General features: G+C 37.5%; 1 protein-coding gene across 3 annotated transcripts in view; it reads left to right on the plus strand.

Moving 5' to 3' along the window:
* Positions 1–770: 770 nt before the first annotated feature.
* Positions 771–24,645, plus strand: part of LOC127650620 (inactive ubiquitin carboxyl-terminal hydrolase 53-like) — a 66,591-nt gene continuing 42,716 nt past the window's right edge. The window contains exons 1-5 of one of the 3 annotated variants that reach the window (XM_052136156.1): positions 771–864; positions 18,601–18,831; positions 19,169–19,337; positions 21,970–22,062; positions 23,871–24,005. In XM_052136156.1, coding sequence (XP_051992116.1) covers positions 18,791–18,831; positions 19,169–19,337; positions 21,970–22,062; positions 23,871–24,005 — 438 coding nt within the window. In that variant the 5' untranslated portion in view covers positions 771–864; positions 18,601–18,790. Of the gene's footprint in view, positions 1,175–18,600; positions 18,832–19,168; positions 19,338–21,969; positions 22,063–23,870; positions 24,006–24,645 lie in introns of all 3 variants that reach the window. The other 2 variants (XM_052136146.1, XM_052136166.1) reach the window with 2 other exon arrangements.

Here is a 24,645-nt window from a genome sequence, read left to right on the forward strand (position 1 = left end):
TACAAAGTCCAGTAAACATAAAAAAAGCTGTGACCACCTTTGCCTTTAAAACAGCACCAATTATCCTAGGTACACCTGGACACAGTATTTCTTGGTTGTTGGCAGATAGGATGTTCCAAACTTTGAGAGCTCGCTGTTCTTCTCTTTTCTCTTTTCTATTTGCAAAAGTAATGTTTGGGAGTCTAAATTCATATTTCCTATTGGCAAGATGTAAATAACCATCTAAAGACAAATGCTTTTGTGAAACAGACTTTTGCACAGTACTAATATATATATATATATATATATATATATATATATATATATATATATATATATATATATATATATATATATATATATATTGGTGGCCAAAAGTTTGGAATAATGAACAGATTTTGCACTTATGGAAAGAAATTGGTACTTTTATTCACCAAATATATGCTACCACAGAAATAATAAGAGGAGAATGGCATTAGCAAATGGCATAAGGTGGTATGATATTCCTCTTGCACAGCAAAGGCACACCTGTAACAGGGCATGTGCTTATAACCTAAGTAGCTGCCTACCTAGACAGCATTTTAGGCACCAGCAGACGCGTACCGAGGCAGCGCAGCTCTCACACAAGCACTCAGCACCAAAACACTGTCTATGTAGGCAGCGCACTAGAATTTATAACACAGCCGCTGTGTATCGCCATCCAAATGAGTAGTAGCTCTGTTCCGACACAGCAGAGAAAAGTGTGAAAAGGCAGTGGATAGCAAAACTGTGAGGGTAACTCCTCCCTTCGCCGGGACTGCAGTAAATAGTGCACACGAGCAGAGGCGGGGTTTGACCTCAGCACCGAAACCAGCTCGAATCCAGAATTTCAGGTGTACGCAGTCAGTAAGTAAACTCCGGCGTTCACTACTGCCGCTCATGTTAGTAATACACACATAGGACTACTACGGGGACATATCAGTTCACTGGATAGCATTTTGGAATAAGGAAATGGAAAGAGAACAATAGTCAATGGTCATTACAAAAGGCGAACATGATGTTATAGTATGTAGTGGATATACAGAGTCGCGTGACGCTTCCGCTTGTGTCAGTCCAGCAGTTTGACGGAGAATACAATGGGAATTTCTCATTATTAGTAATCTCACTGGAAACGGACAGAATTGCAGGAATAACACTCGCGATTACTGCTCAAATGGTGAGTCGATACCTCTTGTCACGTCAGTACATTTTGTTTTGATCAAACTTTTTCTTCGCCATGTTTCATGCGCCAGTGCGCATGTGGCGGACATGTACCTAAATCAGGTAGACGAATAGCCGCAACATCCAGATTGAACTGCTGAAAACTCCCATTGTGTGTTTGTGCGCGCGCGTGTGTATTTATTTAGTGTATTTTCTTAATTTAATACGTTTACATAACAAATTCACAAATCGACTATTTTGTTAAAATGTTACCTTTTAAAAGTAGTCTACACACATCTTATGGTGTTGCAACATTCGTGTCTGTGTGTTATGGAGTTAAAACATTCACGAAAATATGAACTGCTGTACAGATGTCACTACAAACAGGTGTATTCATGGCGTATTTGAGACTCTGAGATCTACACTAATAACAATCCGATTGTGTTTTTGCATTAATGAAACTCGTCGAGACTATTGCTTCTTGGCTACATCTCTGAGAGATACAGAAAAGTTTCATATAGAAACTTTTGTTCATTGTGTCATTGAAATATAGGCTATTAACATTGTGAGGAATTATTTTAAATGTAAACATTCCACAAATCATAGGCAATTAACATTGTAAGGAATGATTTTAAATGTAAACATTCCACAAATCATAGGCAATTAAAATTGTAAGGAATAATTTTATATGTAAACATTCCACAAATCGGTAAAGGGGCTGTTTGGTTTTGTTAAAGTAGCTCTCTCTCTCTCTCTCTCTCTCTCTCTCTCTCTCTCTCTCTCTCAATTCAATTCAATTCAAATGAGCTTTATTGGCATGACTTGTACAGTATTGCCAAAGCATTGGCCATTACATAGGCAATGAACAAATAATCAATAAAATTAATCAGTGAAAAAATGCATGAATACATTTATATATCAAAAAAAAAAAAAAAATTTGAACCAACATTCAGACCCTAGTTTTGTCCACTGGCTGACTCTCGTAGTTTGTGGCAGGCTGTTACATACTTTGCTGCTGTTATGATTGAGCTGGAGTTTTCTCCCAAAATATAATTTAATTTATCTGAATTTGGTAATGCCATAAAATTTGGTTCTAGTTGTTGGAATCTAGTGAAATAGTCCGATCTAATGCTGTGATAGTGATCACAGTGTATGAGGAAGTGTTCTTCTGTCTCCACCTCTCTCTGAGAGCACAGAGAACACAGTCTCTGCTCTCTCGGCTGCCACCTCTGCCGGTGCCGTCCTCTCTCTACAGCCAGACAGTGGGCACTCAGCCTGTATCTGGTCAGGGTCTTTCTCACTTTATGCTCTTTTACACAGCTCAGGTATTCTGCTGGTTTATAATCTCTTTTCAGGTTTAAATAGAGTTCCATCTTTTTTGTGATTTAGTAGCATCTTTCCAACAGGTAATGTAATTTAGTTTTTGTAATTTTATAATTTGGTTGGGCCAGATAGTGCTGTGCTGGTCTGGCTGTAGTTTGAGCATCAGCTGTGAGAGTGCGCTCCGGGGCCGGTTCTGCTCCTGACACCGCAGGGCTTCGGCCTGGTAAGAGCTCGGGTCACTGCGCTTCAGGTGCTGGTAGAATTTCACAGCTCTTTTTTGGATATTGATCAATAGGGGGTATTGTCCTAATTCAGCTCTGCAAGAGTTGTTTGGTGTCGCTCTGTTTACTTTAAGGATGCTTTTACAAATTTGGGTGTGCAGAGTTTCGATAGCCTCTTTTTCCCATTTTGAAAAATCTTGGGTTTTTAGAGGTCCCCATATCTCGCTGCCATACAGAGCAATGGGTTCAATTATTGCTTGTAGGATTTTTAGCCAGGTTTGAATTGGAATTTCATGTCGAATAGTATTTTTGATCATGTAGAAGACCCTCATTGCTTTTTATCTCTCTCTCTCTCTCTCTCAATGGGGGCTTGGGACAAAAAAAAAACCTTTATTACTAATGCCCTAGTAATACATTTGTATTGGTTCTTTAATTTGTAACATCTGATATTAGTCTTAATATTCTATTGTAGTCCTAGTTAAACATATTATTCTGTATTATGGCATTTGATATTGATTTTATTCTTGGGGTAAGAGATAATAAATCCTCAGTCTTGAGAATTTGTATTAATACATTTGTTAATTGATGTAATTGACATAAAAATATGCCCTCATAAAGGATCAAAAGCAAATCCTAAATGTAAAAGGTAATATCTGACACGTGTATATATATCCATATATATTATATACACACACAGACACACACATATATATATATATATGTGTGTGTGTGTGTGGCCTATAATTAGATGTAGATATTGAAAAGATATATCAAGAATCCATTCAATCACAAACATCTCTGAGACATTTTTATTATTATTATTTATTGTTGAAGAAGAATTTCTGTTGTTTTAAGTTGTTTTAGCCTTTCTGTATCACAGAAGTTAGGAGATTGCATCTGGGGTTGCAAATGTTATTTATTTGTTTCTTTGCCACAAACATTACAGCTAAATAAACAGATTAAATTGGCTCCACTTACCTGCCAAGTCACTCTCCTCATTAAAGTATTGCTGCACAGGCAATTCATTTGAATATCATACAGAAATGTATCCCTTATTCACAAGAGTCTAGTTAAGTCGGCTTTGCATCTGCTCATTTTGTGTAATGGACACTAGAAAAGAAGCATGTCATGCACATTTGCATTTTCTATTTATCTCTCTGATCTCTCTGGAGAATTATGTCATCAGTATTTATACTACATCTATCTTCATTTGTGTGGATATTAGTCTAGTATCAAAGTAAACTAATCAGTTTTAGTCCTAGTGACCAAAATGTAGATCAACATATCAATTAAGCAATTGTGTATTTTTAAACTTGTCTGGTATATTGTGAGGCAAAGCAAAATTTATTTGGTTTCTGGCATGTTGAAATTTCTTTACTCCCAAGTGTAACCTGTGAAATAGGGGTGACATTTCGCAAAACTGTCTGTCTTTCCCTATACCACTGTCTCATCTCAGAACAGTTCTGTTTCCTAACAACCCATACATCAGTCATTCACATGTGTATGAAAACTGATTTCATATCAGGTCATATATAGGTACGGATTCACAGCTAGACCCTGTCACATTATTTTGCAAGCAAGGCGTTACCTGAAGAAAATTTATTGAATTGTTCTGGGAGGAGATTCAAAGAAAACCAGCTATGCAGATCAGGTTCGTGGAAACTAGGATGATTTCACATGTAAAGTTACCAATGTGCAAACATAGTTGCCTTGTAGGCGTCTATACGTACTGTATTTGAGTAAAACGTGCATGTGTGTGCGTGTATGACAGGTATGTGATTCAGGTTTAACAATGATTGTTACATTTGTGAATCACCCTAAAAGTTGTTTCAACAAATGTTCTATCTGACACTGAATTGTTTATAGAAAATATACAATGTTTAAAAGGGATACTCGAAAATGAACATTGTTATTTTTACTTACCCTCATGTCATTCCAAACCTGTATGAGTTTATTTTTTTCTGCAAAGCACATAAGGAGATATTTTAAAGAATATAAAGTAAAAAGCACACAAAAGTGTCATAAAAGTTTCAATGCGACACGTGCATCATATAATAAAACCTCTGAAAGGATACAATCACTTTCAGAGTAGAGTAGAGTAGAGTAGAGTAGAGTAGAGTAGAGTAGAGTAGAGTAGAGTAGAGTAGAGTAGAGTAGAGTAGAGTAGAGTAGAGTAGAGTAGAGTAGAGGAGTTGTGATTTACTGTCAAATCAGATCTGAATTTTCATATGGGTGAACTGTTTCTTTAAACTTCATAAAGTTTGTCATTCTATAGCTACTTATAAAGAACTGACATATTGTATGTGTATACTGTATGTAAATATATGCGTAAAATGCGTTTTAGTCTTGATGAAAATGTCCTTAAAATTAGACAAGATTTTATCATGTCATATTCAATGTCAGTCAAATTGTACTCTGACTAAAATGGCATATCATTTTAGTCAACAGAAATAACATCTTTTGGTTAATGATAATGTGAAAAATGGTGCACGTGTGTCAAACTGTAACAGATCAAACTTTAATCAAATATGCAAACATTTAGAAAAAAGGTATCAACATTTTCTCAATTTAAACATAGCATATAACGAGGATACAGAGGTTTTAGCTACTTTTTTCAAAGTTAGCCTACTGTATTCTGAAATCTTCATGCTTTAGAGACTGTAATTACTTTTCTATGTTTCGTCTGTTTAGGATATTGCATTGAAGGCCTGTCGCAATTATTAAAAAAAAAATCTTCTGATCGCAGTTACTTGATCTAACCATGGTTATTTGAGATAACCGTGATTATTTGAAATAACCGTGATTATTGTGCATTTCAAATTCCAATCAATGGAGCGTTTGCGTATCATTGAGTTGAACTCTGACGTCACTGAGCCACACAGCAGAAGCTCCTGTCCAGAAGAACACGTGAACTACTCCTCAAGAGCCCTGATGTGCGCGTCGTCAACAGAGGATATGAGGAGAACTCGCCCCAAAATCCCATAAAAATATAAATGAACAAAGAGAAACTTTGACAGTGAATGTAAAGTGCTCAGGCTTCATTTTAAATGATCTTGTAATGGCAAACGGCATTGCGGGTTCATACATGCAGTGTTAATGACATGCAGTGACAGAGGAGACGCACATGTAGTCTATTTCTGTGGAGTGATAACCTTTGAGATTTTGTTTCATAATTTTTTGCTTCATGAGAAACAAGGGCTAGTGGAATTAATCAAAGAGCATTAAAATAACGTGTGAAAGTGAAGAATACAGACATTTGTAACTACACTCACCTAAAGGATTATTAGGAACACCATACTAATACTGTGTTTGACCCCCTTTCGCCTTCAGAACTGCCTTAATTCTACGTGGCATTGATTCAACAAGGTGCTGAAAGCATTCTTTAGAAATGTTGGCCCATATTGATAGGATAGCATCTTGCAGTTGATGGAGATTTGTGGGATGCACATCCAGGGCCTGAAGCTCCCGTTCCACCACATCCCAAAGATGCTCTATTGGGTTGAGATCTGGTGACTGTGGGGGCCATTTTAGTACAGTGAACTCATTGTCATGTTCAAGAAACCAATTTGAAATGATTCGAGCTTTGTGACATGGTGCATTATCCTGCTGGAAGTAGCCATCAGAGGATGGGTACATGGTGGCCATAAATGGATGGACATGGTCAGAAACAATGCTTAGGTAGGCCGTGGCATTTAAACGATGCCCAATTGGCACTAAGGAGCCTAAAGTGTGCCAAGAAAACATCCCCCACACCATTACACCACCACCACCAGCCTGCACAGTGGTAACAAGGCATGACGGATCCATGTTCTCATTCTGTTTACGCCAAATTCTGACTCTACCATCTGAATGTCTCAACAGAAATCGAGACTCATCAGACCAGGCAACATTTTTCCAGTCTTCAACTGTCCAATTTTGGTGAGCTCTTGCAAATTGTAGACTCTTTTTCCTATTTGTAGTGGAGATGAGTGGTACCCGGTGGGGTCTTCTGCTGTTGTAGCCCTTCCGCCTCAAGGTTGTGCGTGTTGTGGCTTCACAAATGCTTTGCTGCATACCTCGGTTGTAACGAGTGGTTATTTCAGGCAAAGTTGCTCTTCTATCAGCTTGAATCAGTCGGCCCGTTCTCCTCTGAACTCTAGCATCAACAAGGCATTTTCGCCCACAGGACTGCCGCATACTGGATGTTTTTCCCTTTCCACACCATTCTTTGTAAACCCTAGAAATGGTTGTGCGTGAAAATCCCAGTAACTGAGCAGATTGTGAAATACTCAGACCGGCCCGTCTGGCACCAACAACCATGCCACGCTCAAAATGGCTTAAATCACCTTTCTTTCCCATTCTGACATTCAGTTTGGAGTTCAGGAGATTGTCTTGACCATAACCACACCCCTAAATGCATTGAAGCAACTGCCATGTGATTGGTTGATTAGATAATTGCATTAATGAGAAATTGAACAGGTGTTCCTAATAATCCTTTAGTTGAGTGTATTACATAATATAATGAATAATATAATATATGAAAAATCCAAAAACACCAGTATAAATGTAAAATTGCCAAACTAACGTTGTCTAAAGTATTGAAATATTTTAAGTTTTTAGAATTTTTTACAATTTTAAGGCTTGTTTTTCATGCCATTCATACATTTGACATAAAGCCTTAAAAGGAAATCATACAGTGCATTCATAAATTATTTAGACCCCTAAATTTATTGTTACGTTTTATGTTGCAACATTATGCTAAAATGCTTTTTAAAAAAAATCCCACATCAATCTACACTCCATACCCCATAATGACAAAGCAAAACCAGAATTTGGATTTCTTTGCAAATGTATTAAAAAGAAAAAACTGAGATATCACATTGACATAAGTATTCAGACCCTTTTCTATGACACTTGAAATTTATCCCATTTCTCTGGATCATCTTTAATATGTTTCTATACTTTGGAGTTCACCTGTGTCAAATTCAATTGATTGGAGATGATTTGGAAAGGCGCACACCTGTCTATAAAAGGTCTCACAGCTGAAAATGCATATCAGAGCACAAACCAAGCCATGAGGTCAAAGGAACTGCCTGCAGAGCTCAGAGACAGGATTGTGTCGAGGCACAGATCTGGGGAAGGCTACAAAATGTTTTTGCTGAATGGCAGAGTGGACAGACAGAAGCCTCTGCTCAGTGCAAGACACATGAAAGCCTGCTTGGAATTTGCAAAAAATCACCTAAAGGACTCTCAGATGTGAGAGACAAGATTGTTTGGTCTGATGAAAAGAAGATTGAACTGTTTGGCCTCAATTCTAAGCGTCGTGTCTGGAGGAAACCAGGCCCCGCTCATCACTTGCGCAATACCATCCCGTCTGTGAAGCATGGTGGTGGTAGCATCACACTGTGGGGGTGTTTTTCAGCGGCAGGGACCGGGGGACTGGAAAAGCTGAACACAGCAAAATACAGAGATACCCTTAATGAAAACCTGCTTGAGAGCAATCAGGACCTCAGACTGGGCTGAAGGTTCACCTTGCAACAGGACAATGACCCTAAACACACAGCCAAGTCAATGCAAGTGTGGCTACGGGACAACTCTATTAATGTCTTTGAGTGGCCCAGCCATAGCTCAGACTTGAACCCGATTGAACATCTCTGGAGAGCCCTGAAAATGGCTGTCCACCGACAGTTCCCATCCAACCTGACAGAGAGGATCTGCAGAGATGAATGGCAGAAAATCCCCAAATCCAGGTGTGCAAAGTGTTGCATCATAACCAAAAAGACTTGAGGCTAAGTACTGAGTTATGGGTCTGAATACTTATGTCAATGTGATATTTCAGTTTTGTCTTATTAATAAATTTGCAAAGTTATAAAAAATCTGGGTTTTTCTTTGTCATTATGGGGTATGGGGTACACTCGTAGATTGATGTAAAAGTTTAGCATAAGGCTGCAACATAAAAAATTTGAAAAAAATGAAGGGGTCTGAATACTTTATGAATTAATTAAATTGTCTCATCATTGGAATCGAACTTCGTATATCCCTGTTTTATTAATTGTTTTATATTTAAAGTTAAATATGTAAAAATGACTTTTTCAGGTATTTGAAGCACACATGCACCTTAAGAAATATGACAGTTTATGACATAATCATTATAAGTCCTAAAAAGGGACAATTAATCGCAATTATTTGTTTTCAATTTCATGATCGTGACAGCCCTGTTGCACTGCAGGCAGCAGGATTTTTATGGAAACGACTTATTCATAACAAGTCACGTTACGTTCGACTAGCGCGTAACTTGGTTAATTTTCACCTGTTCACTTGCTTCATTGTCTTTGCATGTAAATTGCAATATTACATTTACATTGTGGATATTGTGATTATCTCAAGTATAAATAGGATGCATTTGAGAGAGGTAATTAACCTGTTTTAAGGCAGTTCCGCTTGCTGGTGTTCAGAGCGTTTAATTCAAGTAGGGTAAATCACCAAAATACTGGATTATTGGATCAGACAAAAATGTTCATTGATGAAGGGTTTTTTGATTCGTCAGCACGAATACGAGATGAAAAAGATGCATGAAAATAATTACATTATTTTATTAAAGCATACTGTTGACAAATATGAAGTGGGAAAAAATATACTGCAAGATATTTACAGAGTAAGATACAGGGAGACATCTGTTTATATAAGATATAGATATGGATTAATTTCATTGATGAGACTGGCACACCGTATACTGTAGGTAAACATAAGTGCTAGGAAATGTTTTGCTAATTTTCAATTGAACATCTGACACCTCACATCTGACAATAACAAATAAAGCTAGCTGCTTTATTTGTTATTCTTTACCAGGAATCCTCTCCATAATATCTGGAATTGTCTGACTAAATACTCCAATAATAGTGCATGAAGTCACTGAAGCCTTAATAAATGTTGTAAGTCATGTTGGAGGAAACTAAATTTTTCAGTGAGGAAATGAGAGGAAAGAGAGTTGTTGCCTGCATTGTAGCTTTGATATGTATTGACGGGCCACGGGGGAACCAGGAAACATTTAGGAAGTTGAGCATGTTTCAGAGAGGAAATTGTGCTTCATTTACTGATAAAAGTTTTAGATTTCAAACCAGAATGAAATCTGTCACCTCCAGATAAATGTATGGTGTCTTGTATTTAATGGGTGAGAGAGTAAGTGTGTGACCTGTGGTTTCTCTGTACTTGAAGTGCTGACCGTGTGCTGGAACGTAACACATGGCCAACAGGAAGCTCACACAGGAAACGGCTGCAGCATTGTTGCTTGAAGCCAAAGCAGCCTTCTCCAGTCCTCTGGGAGTTCTGGCGATCCCTCCGTGTTTTTTCATGGTTTCGGGAGCGTGTTGTGTTTCGACTCGGCTGTGTGGCCATGTCTAAACATGCCTCTGCTCTTTCTGTACAGTACAGTAATTGTTGTGGATTTGCAGTCAGTTGCTGGATTTGTCCTTTCGTTGTAGTTTAGTTTTGGTTTTTCAGTATATTTTGTTTTTATGTAGTTTGTGCATTTTAGGGCATGTGTCAATGTGTTAAAGTGATATTTCAATATAGGGCTGTCAACAAGGATTTTCATTATATTACAATTTTAAAAGAAAATTCTGCCAAATTCCTAAAACCCTAAAATAATAGAAATCACCTGTCTAAACCTTTGAAATGATGATCCTTTGCAGAACACAAAGATATTTTGACGGAGATATGAGGTGTTTTTGTCCATACAATGCAAGTCAATGAGGTCCAACGCTTTCAAGCTCCAGAAAAGAGAAAAAGGCAGCATAAAAGTAATCCATAAAACGTGACTGGTTTAATTCACGTCTTCTGAAGTGATATGATTTATTTTGGCTGAGAACAGTACTCTAAATCTTGATATCTGCTGTCCCGACACGATCATGATTTTAAGTGTAATTATACTTCCTTTCGCTTTACGCATGCGCAGGGCACATGCATCAAGCACAAGCAAGTGTAATCGATAAAGATTTAGCCAGTTCATTTTTTCAAATCTTAAAGGAATAGTTCACACAAAAATGAAAATTGTCTCATCATTGGAATCGAACTTCGGCAGTGGATGATGGCGTAGAATGAGTCCATGAGAACGTAAGAATGCACATTGAGAAACAGCCAATGTCTACAAAACAAACTTCCAGCATTTAAAGGGATAGTTCACCCTGAAATGAAAATTCTCATCATTTTCTCTCATGCCATCCCAGATCTGTTAGACTTTCTTTCTTCAGCAGAACACAAATTAAGATTTTTAGAAGAATATTTCAGCTCTGTAGGTCCATAAAATGCAAGTGAATGGGTGCCAACAATTTGAAGCCCCAATAACCATCATAAAAGTAGTCCATACTACTCCTGTGGAGTAATTAAGTCTTCTGAAGTTAAACACTTGGTGTAAGAAATTGCTCAATATTTAAAACTTTTTTGACAAGAAATTCACAAGGATCGAAAACACTGTATCTCTCAGGTGACGTAACATAAAAATAAAATATTTTTTTCCCAAGCATTTTCTCTTCTGGACAGCTCATTGATGAGGGTGGAGTTCAAACTGCCTCTCGCCTGAAGCAAGCACGAAACCCTCCTCTGCATAGTTATTCATACGTAGATACCTTATTAGCAGCTGTCTGTATGGACCACGATACTGTTTCAACACAAAAGCAGTTTATGCAGCGGTCTGAGCGAGGAGCTCGGTCTGAGGAATTCAAACAGCTCTCTTTGTTCACCTTTCCAAGATTGCGCCACAGTTGACGTATCCAAACCAGCCGAATGAAGCAACTATATACTGTATGATTATCTGTGCTCCTCTTTTGTAAACAACACTGCGCTTCTGTATTTTTCGTAACTTGCCAACGAACTTGCGTCACGCAAGAGGCAGCATGTATTCGACCCTTGTGAATTTTTTTGTCAAAAAAGATTTAAATACTGATCTATTTCTTACACCTAGCATTTCACTTCAGAAGACATTAATTCATCCACTGGAGTCGCATGGATTACTTTTATGATGGCTCCATGTGCTTTTTTCAGAGCTTAAAAATGTTGGCACCCATTCACTTGCATTTTATGGTCCTACAGAGCTGAAATATTCTTCCAAAAATCTTTGTGTTCTGCTGAAGAAAGTAAGTCAGACGCATCTGGGATGGCATGAGGGTGAGTAAATGATGAGAGAATTTTCATTTTTGGGTGAACCAATCCTTTAAGTAAAAGGTAAAACGAGAAAGCTTAATTGGACAGCTCTTTGTCTGGAGATGCACTGAACTTCTTTCAGTTTTACACAGCATTATTTTAATAGATTTTTCTAAGTAAAAACATGTATGTTTTTTTGCTAGATGGATGTACTTGACTATTGGACCATGTTTTTCTCTGCCTCATGTAGGAGCACTGCATTTTAAGATGCCATGTCAAGTTAAAATGAGCTTAAACCTTTAAAATGCATTTCAAGACACCTGGGTTTCTGTTGGTCTGAAGTATTCATCAGTACTTGACACAAATCCAAAGTTCAAATGCGCAATTTAGCACAACTACACATTATAGCGACCACGAGGCGGTTAACCCAAGTGACTCTACCTTACCTAGCAACTGGGCCAATTTGGTTGCTTAGGAGACCTGGCTGGAGTCACTCGGCACACCCTGGATTCAAACTCACGACTCCAGGGGTGGTAGTCAGCGTCAATACTCGCTGAGCTACCCAGGGGCATTTTTATGTTTAATGAAGGTGGGTTTCAAAATGTAGAGTGTACTGTGTATCTCTCTAAAATTAATTTGTTTTTATAATTGTTTTATTTTAGTTAGTCATGAAAGTTAATTTTAGTTTTTGTCTTAATTTAGTTTGTGTTAACTATAATAATGCTGATCAGAAAAATTTTTTTAATTAGTTCTCGAGTTTAGTTTATATATAATATTATATATATTATATATATAAATATATATTATATATATAAAGTGAAAGCATGACATTTCTGTGGGCCATCTAATTTTATTGCTATCTAGTGGCATTTTCATGGTTAATAAAGGCGAGTTGTAAAGTGTATCCAACACCAAAATTAATTTGTAGACTTTTTTTTTTTATTATTTGTTTTAGTTTGTGTAAACTTTTTTTTAAAAAATTTTGTCGTTTTGTTTATTGTATTTCAGTGATTTTTTTTTTATTTTATTTATTTACTTTAACAGTAATAATGCTGATCAGAAGATGATATTATTCCACACAGAGTGACGTATTTGCTCTTGCCACTATGGGATGTGGCCACTCATATTCCTTGCGGTTGTGATTTATTTATTTTATTTCTCCATATTGACAGGATTGAGTCATGGTGCCCTTGTGTATCTTCCCCAAATGTTTCAGACATCTGCCTGCTAAATGAGACTGCTGGCTTTTTTAGGGCTCTGTTGTAATTTATAGATGTAAAAAAAAAAAAAAAAAAAAAAGGTTTGTTGCATAACTAGCCATCTGTCATTACATGCAGATATTTCTCATACAAATTATTCTCCGACTCCTCCCTCTGTTGGATATTTTTATTAGCCTATACTTGTACTCTCTTCACTGTATTACTGGCTAATAAGCTAGGTGGTCATGCGTATCCTTTTTTTCTTAGACAAATGTTATGGTCAGTATCAGTGGACATTAGAAAGTAGCGTGGTATTTTGTAGCCTCAAATAAGTATGTTACAAGTGCATGATGAAAGTTTGCCACATGCTTCTCAAGTCGAAACATTTTAGAAAAACATTAAAATAAGGATGAATTAAAAGGCAGAAGGTATCAGTGAACTTCTGATCCTTCTAAAGTTCAGCAATTTTATGGTTAAGGGGGTAAAAACACTACTTAAGGTACATTTCTGTAATGCAGCCTCTCGTAGCTTATTACTTAAATGGCGGAAACAGCAATATGATTAAACAGTTCAAGAAAGAGTTGAATGTTAATATTATTATTGTTAATCAGAATAAACGGTTCTTCTTAAGCCAAGTAAAATCAGAGAATATTAAGTAGAGACGGGTCACGTCTATCAAAATTAATAGGAGAATTGGAACAGCCAATGGTCAACGGATGAAGAAAGGAAGTCCCGCCTTACAGGTAAAAATCACCTTTTAGATACAGACATGGCCTGTCAATCAACTTGAGAATGCACAAGCACATTAGCTAAACAAGCAGAGAAATTTGGGATTAATATAACTGTATGCTTCAATGTGGGTTCAATTTATAAAGCATAATTATTATTTTGAAATTTCAGATACTATACAAGCAGGAATGTAATCTTAATGTAAACCAATTGAATATTTTCATAAAAGATGAACAGGCTACATTCGGTTGACTGGGCTAAAATGCCATTCTGGTGTCCCTATTACATACTGTTTATAGATGAGCAACACCAACAGGCAAAAGCAGAGTTCTCAAGAACAGCCTTAAAAATAAAGTACTTGCTACAGTCTGGATTCAGTCAAGGTTTAAAAAATGACATGTCACTGTACCACTTGCTGTTATAACCAGTCAATTCTTACCTAAAGCCAAACGAGGATATTTCCACCCTCCAGGCAAAAGGAATTTCTGTACTGTGGATGACATAATTACCTATGCTCTCATTAAGCCTTCAGCTTCCTAATTTAAAATGTCTTAAATTGATCCATTGGCTCTTGAAAGGAAAATATGCAACAACTTTTGCGATCAAACACCAATAACACATTTCTTTCTCACTGTTTTTCTTTTTGGGGAGGCATACGTCTTCCTTTTTTTTCCCCAATTTGGAATGGCCAATTCCCAATGCACACTAGGTCCTCGTGGTGTTGTAGTGACTCGCCTCAATCCAGGTGGCAGAGGACGAATCTCAGTTGCCTCCACATCTGAGACCATCAATTCGCCCTTCTTATCACGTGGCTCGTTGATCGCGTTACCGCGGAGACCTAGAACGTGTGGAGGCTTCATGCTATTCTCCACAGCATCCACGCACAACTCGCCACGTGCCTCCCTATGAGCGAGAACCACATTTTAGCGACCACGAGGTGGTTAACCCAACATGACTCTACCCATCCTAGGAACCGGGCCAATTGGTTGCTAAGGAAGCCTGACTGGAGTCGCTCAGCTCGCCATGGAGTCAAACTTGCGACTCTAGGTGTGGAAGTCAGCGTCTTTGTCTCCCCTCTTCTACAATTTTTCGCCACCACTGATATGTTTTGTCACTTAAATTCAATTAGAAATTAAGTCATTATAAAGACCTTGTAAGACTCTAAATCACTTGATACAGTAGGCAGTATGGATGGTGTAGGTTTCTAAAGGCAGATATTTCTACACCTCCCTTTCACAGTACTTCCTCACCCTGACTCATGCCGGCCAAGTTTGTGTCAGGCTGGGATAAATGACCATGACCGGTGGCTCATGAGCTCGGGAGAAAAACCGCCACCTATTATGTCAGCATTTTCTGGTCTCCAGCTACATCATCACCTGATTGTGGGAGCTATGATTCGCTTTGCAACACACTGCTTTATATTACTGCGAGTGATGGTAAGATGGCAGAAGACTGTAGAGGTGGATTTGGGCTTGATGTTTCCTGCCTGTTTTCAGTCTTCTCTAGAACTGAGCAGTGATTTGAAATTTGAGAGTACCATACAGAAGTCGTTTTTACAGATTATGGATGTGAGTAATCAAACTTTTGTTTAAATAAAAAAAAAAATTTCTTTAATAAGAAATGTGATGCTTGAAAGACACATTGTCAATCATATACCATCAATGCCTTTTTCTAAATAATAGACCTTTTTCACAGACCGTGATGATGCAACTGAAAACTGAGGGGGGCTTATTGTGCATGATTCATCAAAGCAAAAAAAAAAAGCACACAAAAAAAAGTGTCTTAATCGTTCATCAAAACGTAATAAATGCTACAGCTCTGAAATAACTTTCCATTTTGGCTGATGTCACCTGGTTGGACAAAATTATTTTAGCTAAATAAGTTTTGTTTTTTGGCTACTTTTGTACTGTAGGTATAGCAGCTCTTCTAAAATCCTACCAGTAGCAAACAAAGTAATTTAACATTAATAATTCAAGGTTATGGCAATAGTCGCAAATAAGAAGAGATTTGATCCCAGCAAGCCTGATTTCTGAGACCAAATGTTTCATTCTCTACACATTCGACTGCAAACTCTCATTCAGTTCTGGCTCCATTCTGGTATGGAACACCCATTTTCACAATCCAATGAATAACAGATTAATAAAATCAAGAAACGCTGTACTAGGGATATAGACGGTAAACCGGTTAACTGATTAACCGGCATTAGCAATCTGTTTGACTAATAATATTGGTTAAACATTAACCAAGAGGTTAATTAAAGAAACAACAGAGGTCATTTGAGGGGTTTAACATGTAGGGCTAGTTATGTACAAACGGGATCGCTTTTAACACGTAAACCGCTAGCTTCCTCTCAATCTGAATGACAAGGAAGTATAAAGCGTGCGCTGTGGGATAATTTCGTCCCTGAACACGTTCTGATGCAAATTGTAAAATAGGACTTTAAAGTTTAGTAGTAGCACGAGTACAATGCAGTAACCTATTAAAAACAAACATCTGCAAGCCTCGACATCTAAAAGCATATGTTCATAGTTTTTACTTATGTTGTGTGGTAGATGGGATTGCGATGCGCAGCATCAGTGCCTTTGCAGCCGGTTTCAGTCTCCAAGTTTACCGTCAACTGGCTGCGTACCATACTGACCTCTGCCCATGTAAATATATGTAGATTTTTCTAAACGCAAAATGATTAGGATTGACCAGCAGCACAAATTGTGGACTGTTTATATTGTTCCATTGTTAAACTGACAAAAGTTATCACCTCATAGGTTAATAGGAAGTGAAAGCGATCCATTCAATGGAAGAAAAATGGGTTGTGAATGCTGATTCATGTTGACTTTGTATTTACTTTTTAAATTGTAGTCAAAATTCAGTGTAAATTACCAAACGAGCAATCGTTTTTTCCACCTTGCATGTTTATGTTAACGTGTGGATGGGTTAAACAAAATTAATTTCCAAATGGAACATATGTGACTGTGAGATGTGTACATGGAGGTGCGTCTCTTGTGTCGAGATCCGAGCCTAATCCCAAAGACAAGAGCTCTTTAGCAACACTGTGTCTAAAGCGATCACCCTGGAATGCTGTTGCTATGGTAGACTGTAGCCACATTTCAAATGTAGCTGTTTTTTGCCTTGTTTTCTTGCTCCCTTTCTGTTAAACCCCTAGGAAAGGTACTTTTAGTGGGTCAGTGGTCCTACTGTGCTCTGTGGGTCACCATACAAAGCTGCTTCTGAATTGTTTGAATACCAGTGCAAATTAAATGGTTTTGAACAGGTTTTTGTTTGTCTTTTGTACACGCATTCACACATCTGTTCAAAAATAACCTAAATCATTTGCACACTTTCTCCAGGGACTGTTTCGAGGGTCACTCGTTTCATATTTGTATGCTCTCATTTTTGCCATTTCAAACTGAGAGATCTTCACAAGTGCTGGAGACAAATAATCATGAAGCTTTTCTTTTGGAAAATACATCTTGTACCTGAATAAGCTTAAGCTATCCTGAAAAGAACCAAATGATGTCTTTGTTTCTTATTTTTGGCCCATTTTCCACCAAATCAAACAGTTCCACCATTGATCTTCTCCAGACCTCCACACCACGATCTCGGCCAAAAACTAACCATTGTTCTGAAATTGTGTAGCATTTTTGGACTTGTCTCTGAACTTCATGCCCTATTCTGTCTTTCATTTTAGTATTAAAATAATGCAGTATTTCAACAGTCTCATTGAAAACTCTTGTGTGTGAAGTTCACTCTACAAACCATTTTGCTCTTATTACAGTATGCAACTCCTGTCCTTTTGCATCGGTCAAGGTGGAGAGCATTAAACATTTTATTTTTATATTGTCTGAAGAAAATATAAGTGGGTGTTTGACATTGAAAAATGCTGCAACAATGGTAGGGTGGTTGTTTGCTAGGGTGTTCTTGGTGGTTGCTTACTGCCCAGGTCAAAAGAGCCCACCTTTCAAACCTCAAAGATTTTTTGGTCACTGAAGTTGTTTCAGGTCAGTTCTTCAAAGTAAATCAAAGGGATTTTTTTTTGTCAGTTTCATTGTCTTCAAGGCAAAAGTTGCTAGGCCAATCACTTAGAAAAGCAATAGCCACCTCACCTCAGCAAGCCACACAATCTGAGTTATATTCATTTATGTAGTGCAAACAGTGGCCCAAAGACCTACTGTCCTATTTCTGTGTGCAAACACTTTTATTTTTTAAATGTTATATTAATGTCAACCTGTTTGTATTGGATAACGTCACCATGCCATTAAAAATGTTTGGTACAAAGGATAGTCATAAAAAGTTAAACATTAACAATATTAATTGCAGCTGTACCAGTGGCATGAGAGCTGACCTACTGACTTTTGCCAAGTTTTTAGTTGTTTAGCCAGTCCTCCTGAGGTGAACTAACAAAGGTTTGTTTTGATGGCTCACAGGTGCAATAAATAGCAACACATATTATGTAGTGGTTTATAATACACAGTGTTTATGATTATGTAGGTTTCTATATTGCTATCAGTGTCACCATTTGGAGAAAGCAATAGATTTTGTTTATGAATGTAAAAAAATGCAATCATTATGCTTTAGGTATAATATGGTTTATGGTTAAAGGGACACACACTCAAGAATAATTTCCTCAGCTTCATTGTTTTCTTTTTTTCAAGAGATGTTAGGCAGTATGTTGTACTCGGTCACCACTTGCTTTCTTTGTATGGCAAAAGATGCAATAAAAGCTAACTGAGCAATTTTGGGTGAGGTATTTTTTTTGTAACAAGTTATTTGAGCGATCACGTTGCAAATATAAAATGTTTTCCTCACATTCATTTAGCACTTCAAGAATTCTCTAACCACTTTACTTCTCTCCACAGAGTGGATCCTGCATAAAACAAAGGCTGATGTCCTCCACTAGAGTGTCTGTGACATGGATGACCCTTTAAAAGTTGACTGATTGCAGTTGACACCTCATGTGTTCTTCATAACTATGCTGAGAGTCACTAGAGGCCTCATGGCCAAAGTATCCGGCAACGACCCGCTGAAATCCCCCTCCCCGTTCGGGGAATGATCAAACCCCAAAGCATCAAGAGACCACTTTCACACGGGTTAGTAGCAAACCAAATGTTTTCTGCTCTCTGTGTTACTCGTTGAATGACTGGAACGTATTTTTAAATGGAACTTTAAATCCTCGAGATAAAGGGATCGTTCTCTCAAAATCATTTACTCACCCCAATGTCAATCCAACATAGAAGTAGAACATAAAGGCAGCATGTTAGAGACTGACAGCCTCAGTCATCATTCACTTTCATTGTATCTTCTTTCCATACAATGTAAGCAAATGGTAACATTCTGCCTAATATAAGATCTCTGACTTTTGTGCTCCAGCTTTGACTTGCAACTATAGCAATACTCAAAATTTGCTTTAACAAGTAATTTCTTCAGCAGGAAGGCAGATACCCCAAATCCAATGGCATGGGTGAAGTTCTTCAGGAGACCGGGAGGCAATCTTTCCAGGTCTTACCAGCCAGGATCTATGCTGTCACTGGCCCCCACCAAGGGACTACTAAATGAGCCGGGACAGAACAGCTGCTTCCTCAACAGTGCAGTGCAGGTACATGCTTAAACCAAAGCTAAAGTAACAGTTGCATAATAAGGTCTGTTTTTCATAGACATACCTTTTTGAATGGTAATTCTTTATTTTACCCTATTTTTATCAAATGGCTATTTTATCAAATTATTTATTGCTGTAGTTAACGCATGGTATTACCATAGTTTTTGGACAGGGTGCCGTATGAATGCCTTTTTTTTGTTTTCTTTTTTTTTATATGTACCATGGTTTGAAGTACTTTGGATGTAAAATCATGGTATATTTATAACCATTTAGTACCAAGGTATATTTTAAAGTACCATAGTATTTCCATCTGATCCTTGTTTGAATAGTAATAATTATTTTTGTTTTACCCTGTTTTTAATCGAATAGCACAGTTCAAAATAATAGCACCATTATAGCCATTACAAAAGTAGCTTAAAGGGGTCATGACATGATGAATACAATTTTCCTTGATCTTTTCACATGTAAGAGTTCATTGTACTATAAGAACATACTGTACGTTTCAAAACTTCCTCCTGAAGTTGAAACCAAGCTGCCAAAATGACTCCACAATGCCCACTTTATCGCTTCTGTAGTTCCACCCAGCAGCAGTGAGATGGCTAGGAGAGAGCAGGTCAGTCAAGAGCAGAGAGCCAATCATAACAGTTGGCGTTTACTGTCGTCTTAAAGGAGAGGCAGCACCAAAACTGACCGTTTCTGACAGTGTAAAATGATCATGTTTTACAAATATATGACTATTTTTGTGCCAAATACTTTCCTAATATTATTAGTGAACCTCAATGAACATTTTTAAATAATAAAAAAGGCACATCATGAACCCTTTAAGTGGGCACATTTACAAAAGTTTGTGCCTCCCTGTATTTTTTTTTTTTTTTAACCGGGTGCAATGGTAATGACGTTTTTTTGGCTCCTACCATTATAATAACATGGTATCCTTTTAAGTACTTTTGAATACTATGTAATTGCAATTGTAGATTGTTAGGATAATCATTTTGTACCATGGTATTACTGTCTGATGCCATCACTGTACCATGGATATACCACAATAATTTTTTGAAGGGCAAATGACATGTGATGTTTGATATGAGGGATTTGTTTGAACTTTCCGAACAAATCTAATTCTGTTACAAAGTAAAACCGTTTTTATTGTCCAGCTAAATGTGGATTATGTATCATTCCCACTCAATGTTCTCTCTCTGCATTGTATAGCTAAACTTGTCTCTTAACTTTCTTGACTCACATCTGTCATCTAACTCCTACAGTCTCAACTGTCATCTCTTCAATGCCCACTGAGAGCGCGCCTACATAATGTTCCTACAAACGCAAATATTCATGGTATCTCAACTCCACCCATCAACCCCCAGATCTTGCTCACAACTAGTCTTTGTCATGTTCTCAGTCTGTCTGGTGGTTGCTGGAAGGCAGCTTTTTCCCCATGGATGAGATTCTGGACATAGTGTGTGTGTGTGTGTGTGTGTGTGTGTGTGTGTGTGTGTGTGTGTGTGTGTGTGTGTGTGTGTGTGTGTGTGTGTGTGTGTGTGTGTGTGTGTGTGTGTGTGTGTGTGTGTGTGTTTGTTCTCTTGTTCATGTACTCATCACCATGGAGTGAGGTCATACTCGGGCTGTGTTCAGACTAAGTTGTCTTGGGCTTAAGGGAAAGACATTGACGGAAGAGTAACCTTTTACTGCCGATCCAAACACACACAAACAAACGAACAACTCTCTTCCCCCGCCATCTTCTGTCAACATAGCCTCATCTCCCTTAAGCTCCGTCCACAAAGCAAGGACATTTATGAGTCATATTTCACTTCTCAGAATTAAGGAATGAAAAGATGGCCAATAAGGAAAAAAACATGCATGAAATCATAGCCAATGGAAGTTTACTTTGTTTGAAATTTCAAAGGCCTCACACAAAATTAAAAGTTACGAATTTATGATGATACATGAGATGCAAAATTGGTTTGCGGAGAAGCACTCATTAGCACTTTCAAAAACCTTTCGAGATGCCTCATAAGTGAAACTAAACATAGGCAGTGACTCCACATGCTATGCAAAAAACGCTCCTCACATGAAGCGCAAAAGAGACTCAACTCGCTGTTGATTCCAGTAGAGTTTTACTATATTGAGTAAATACTCAAGTGTCAAATGTCCTAAAAATGATTATGATCAAACAAATATAAAATGTATCTTTTTATGATTCAGTCTTTGTTTAAAGTTTTGTGAGAGTATCGAATCGTGAATTCAGTACCGCAAATCAAATCAAATCTGTACGACCTTAATAATTTCTGTTAAAAAAATAAAATAATTTGAATAAAATACAGGAAAATGCGTGTCTTTTTTTTTTTATCCGATTAATCGAAGAAACAATCGAAGATTCATCGATTATTAAAATAATCGTTACTTGCAGCCATGATTTGATGCTGACCATGAATTTTGCAAAAGCAAGATATCTTAAAAGGCAACATTATCTTGCTGTCTAGTATTTGGGCCAACCTTCACATTGGAAGTGCATCCGATGCCTTAAAACGCTATCTAGATAGGTAGCTCACTATATTTGGAACATAGCCAATGCGTATGTAATATTTAATGAGGTGAGGAAATCTAATTCCGCATCTGTCATTTTTTGTTCTAGGTTTTATGGCAGCTGGATATCTTCAGACGGAGTCTTCGGCAGCTCCCAAACCACTACTGCCTGGGCGACTCCTGCATCTTCTGTGCTTTGAAGGTATTCTCATTGCCAAACAAAACATTAAACATATTTAAAGAAATGTTTCAGGCTCGATACAAGTTAAGCTCAATCGACAACATTTGTGGCATAAAGTTGATTACCAAAAAAAATTATTTGCGATTCGTCCTTAATTTATATAGAAAAAGCAAAAATGCATTTACAGTGGAAGTGAATGGGCCCAGTCCATAAAGTTGAAATTACACACTATTTCAAAGGTATAGCGACAAGACTTTTAAATAAAGCCAATAAAACATTATATGTGTTAACATGATTGTAGTGTGATAAAATCAGGGATTTACCACCGCATTACAGCGTTTACCAGATTACAGTTTTTACCAGATGTTACATTGTCATGACAACAAAGTTGTAATATACAGCTCTGGGAAAAATTAAGAGTTTCTCTGGATTTACTATTTATAGGTATGTGTTTGAGTAAAATTAACAATTTTGTTTTTGTCTATAAAGTACGGACAACATTTTTCCCAAATTTGACATTTATTCAAGTTTGTTTGCAGAAAAAGTAAACTGGTCAAAATAACAAAAAAATTGTTTTTTTCCAGACCTCGAATAATGCAAAGAATACAAGTTCATATTCATTTTTAAACAACACAATACTAATGTTTTAACTTGGGAAGAGTTCAGAAATCAATATTTGGTGGAATAACCCTGATTTCCAATCACAGCTTTCATGCATTTTGGCATGCTCTCTACCAGTCTTTTCCATTGCTGTTGGGTGACTTTATGCCACTCCTGACACAAAAAGTCAAGCAGCTCTGCTTTGTTTGATGGCTTGTGGCCATCCATCTTCCTCTTGATCACATTCCAGAGGTTTTCAATGGGGTCATGTCTGGAGATTGGGGTGGCAGGTACAAGGTTACAGGAGAACCTTGTACGTGGCTTGATTCATGCGTCCTTCACAAAGACGAATCTGCCCGATTCCACAGATCCTCCACCTGGTCATCTAGTGGATAGAGACATTTAAACCACAGTATCTCGCACCCACTGTGAAATTTGGTGGATGATTGGTGATGATTTGGGGATGCTTCAGCAAGGCTGGAATCGGGCAGATTCGTCTTTGTGAAGGATACATGAAATAAGCCACGTACAAGGTTATCCTGGAAGAAAATTTGCTTCCTTCTGCTCTGACGATGTCCCACAACTCTGAGGATTGTTTTTTCCAGCAGGACAATGCTCCATGCCACACAGCCAGGTCAATCAAGGGGTGGATGGAGGACCACCGGATCAAGACCCTGTCATGCTCCTGAACCCCATTTGAAAACCTCTAGAATATTATCAAGAGTAAGATAGATGGTCACAATCCATCAAACAAAGCAGAGCTGCTTGACTTTTTGCGCTAGGAGTGGCATAAAGTCATCCAAAAGCAATGTGAAAGACTGGTGGAGATCATGCCAAGACGCATGAAAGCTGTGATTGGAAATCAGGGTTATTCCACCAAATATTGATTTCTGAACTCTTCCTAAGTGAAAACATTAGTATTGTGTTGCTTATTAATGAATATGAACTTGTTTTCTTTGCATTATTTGATCTTTTTTTGGTATTTTGACCAGTTCTCATTTTCTGCAAATAAATGTACTAAATGACAATATCTTTATTTGGAATTTGAGTGAAATTTTATACGTACTTTATAGAATAAAACAAAAAATGTGGAAATCAACATTAATGCTGCCACAAATGCTGTCAGTCGAGCTTAACTTGTACTGAACCTGGAAAATTCATTTTAGTATCTCCTTAATAAAATGCGTTTTGTGTCAAAATTCAGAAAGTGCATTTTATTTGTTATGCAGGGAATATTCTGTCAGTTCCAGCACAGTCGAGAGCGAGCGCTACCCTCAGATAACCTTCGCAATGCCCTAGCCGAAACCTTTAAGGATGAACAGCGCTTCCAGTTAGGCTTCATGGACGATGCTGCTGAGTGTTTCGTAAGTGTCTGTGTTTGTGAGTCAGAAACCAAAACATGTCATGAAAATGCTAAATTATGTAAATAGAAAATTTTATCAACATCTTTTTCAAGTTTAATTTTGTCAGTCTATTTGTTTTTAGGCAGTCTGTTGGTTTTTTGGCAATGTGACCTCTCCAATTTTTAGACAACTTGCCACTTTAGCATTTATGAATATCCAACCCAAGAGCTTAAAGCAGTCTTTTTCTTTTTTCGATGTTTAAAATGCTTTCTCATATCACAGCTTAATATGAAGAGACATCTGTAAAGCCATTTGTACATCGATTTATCTTAAAAGTTTAAACACTGGCACAGCAACATTAGCTCAACCAATGGCGTGAGTTTTAGGCAGGACTATCTGTTTGCCCAGCCATTGGCAGACGTCAGGAAGTGTTTGGGGAAACCTCTTTGATAGTCATTTTTTGCTGTTCCATTTGTTGGCCAAAGTGGCACAGCAATTACACATTTCACCTTTATAAATGTTGTGTGGTCATTTTAGATTGTCATTTTATAGAGAAATAAAATGTTGTTATAAAGGGGAAGCGGTGTAAGCGGATATAGTATGTTCAAGACAGTTCCAAATAAAGCTCAGTTTCCACAGTAGAGCAGTATGCACTATGCAC

The sequence above is a fragment of the Xyrauchen texanus genome, chromosome 1 (assembly GCF_025860055.1).
Source record: "Xyrauchen texanus isolate HMW12.3.18 chromosome 1, RBS_HiC_50CHRs, whole genome shotgun sequence".
In the NCBI taxonomy this organism is placed as follows: Eukaryota; Metazoa; Chordata; class Actinopteri; order Cypriniformes; family Catostomidae; genus Xyrauchen; species Xyrauchen texanus.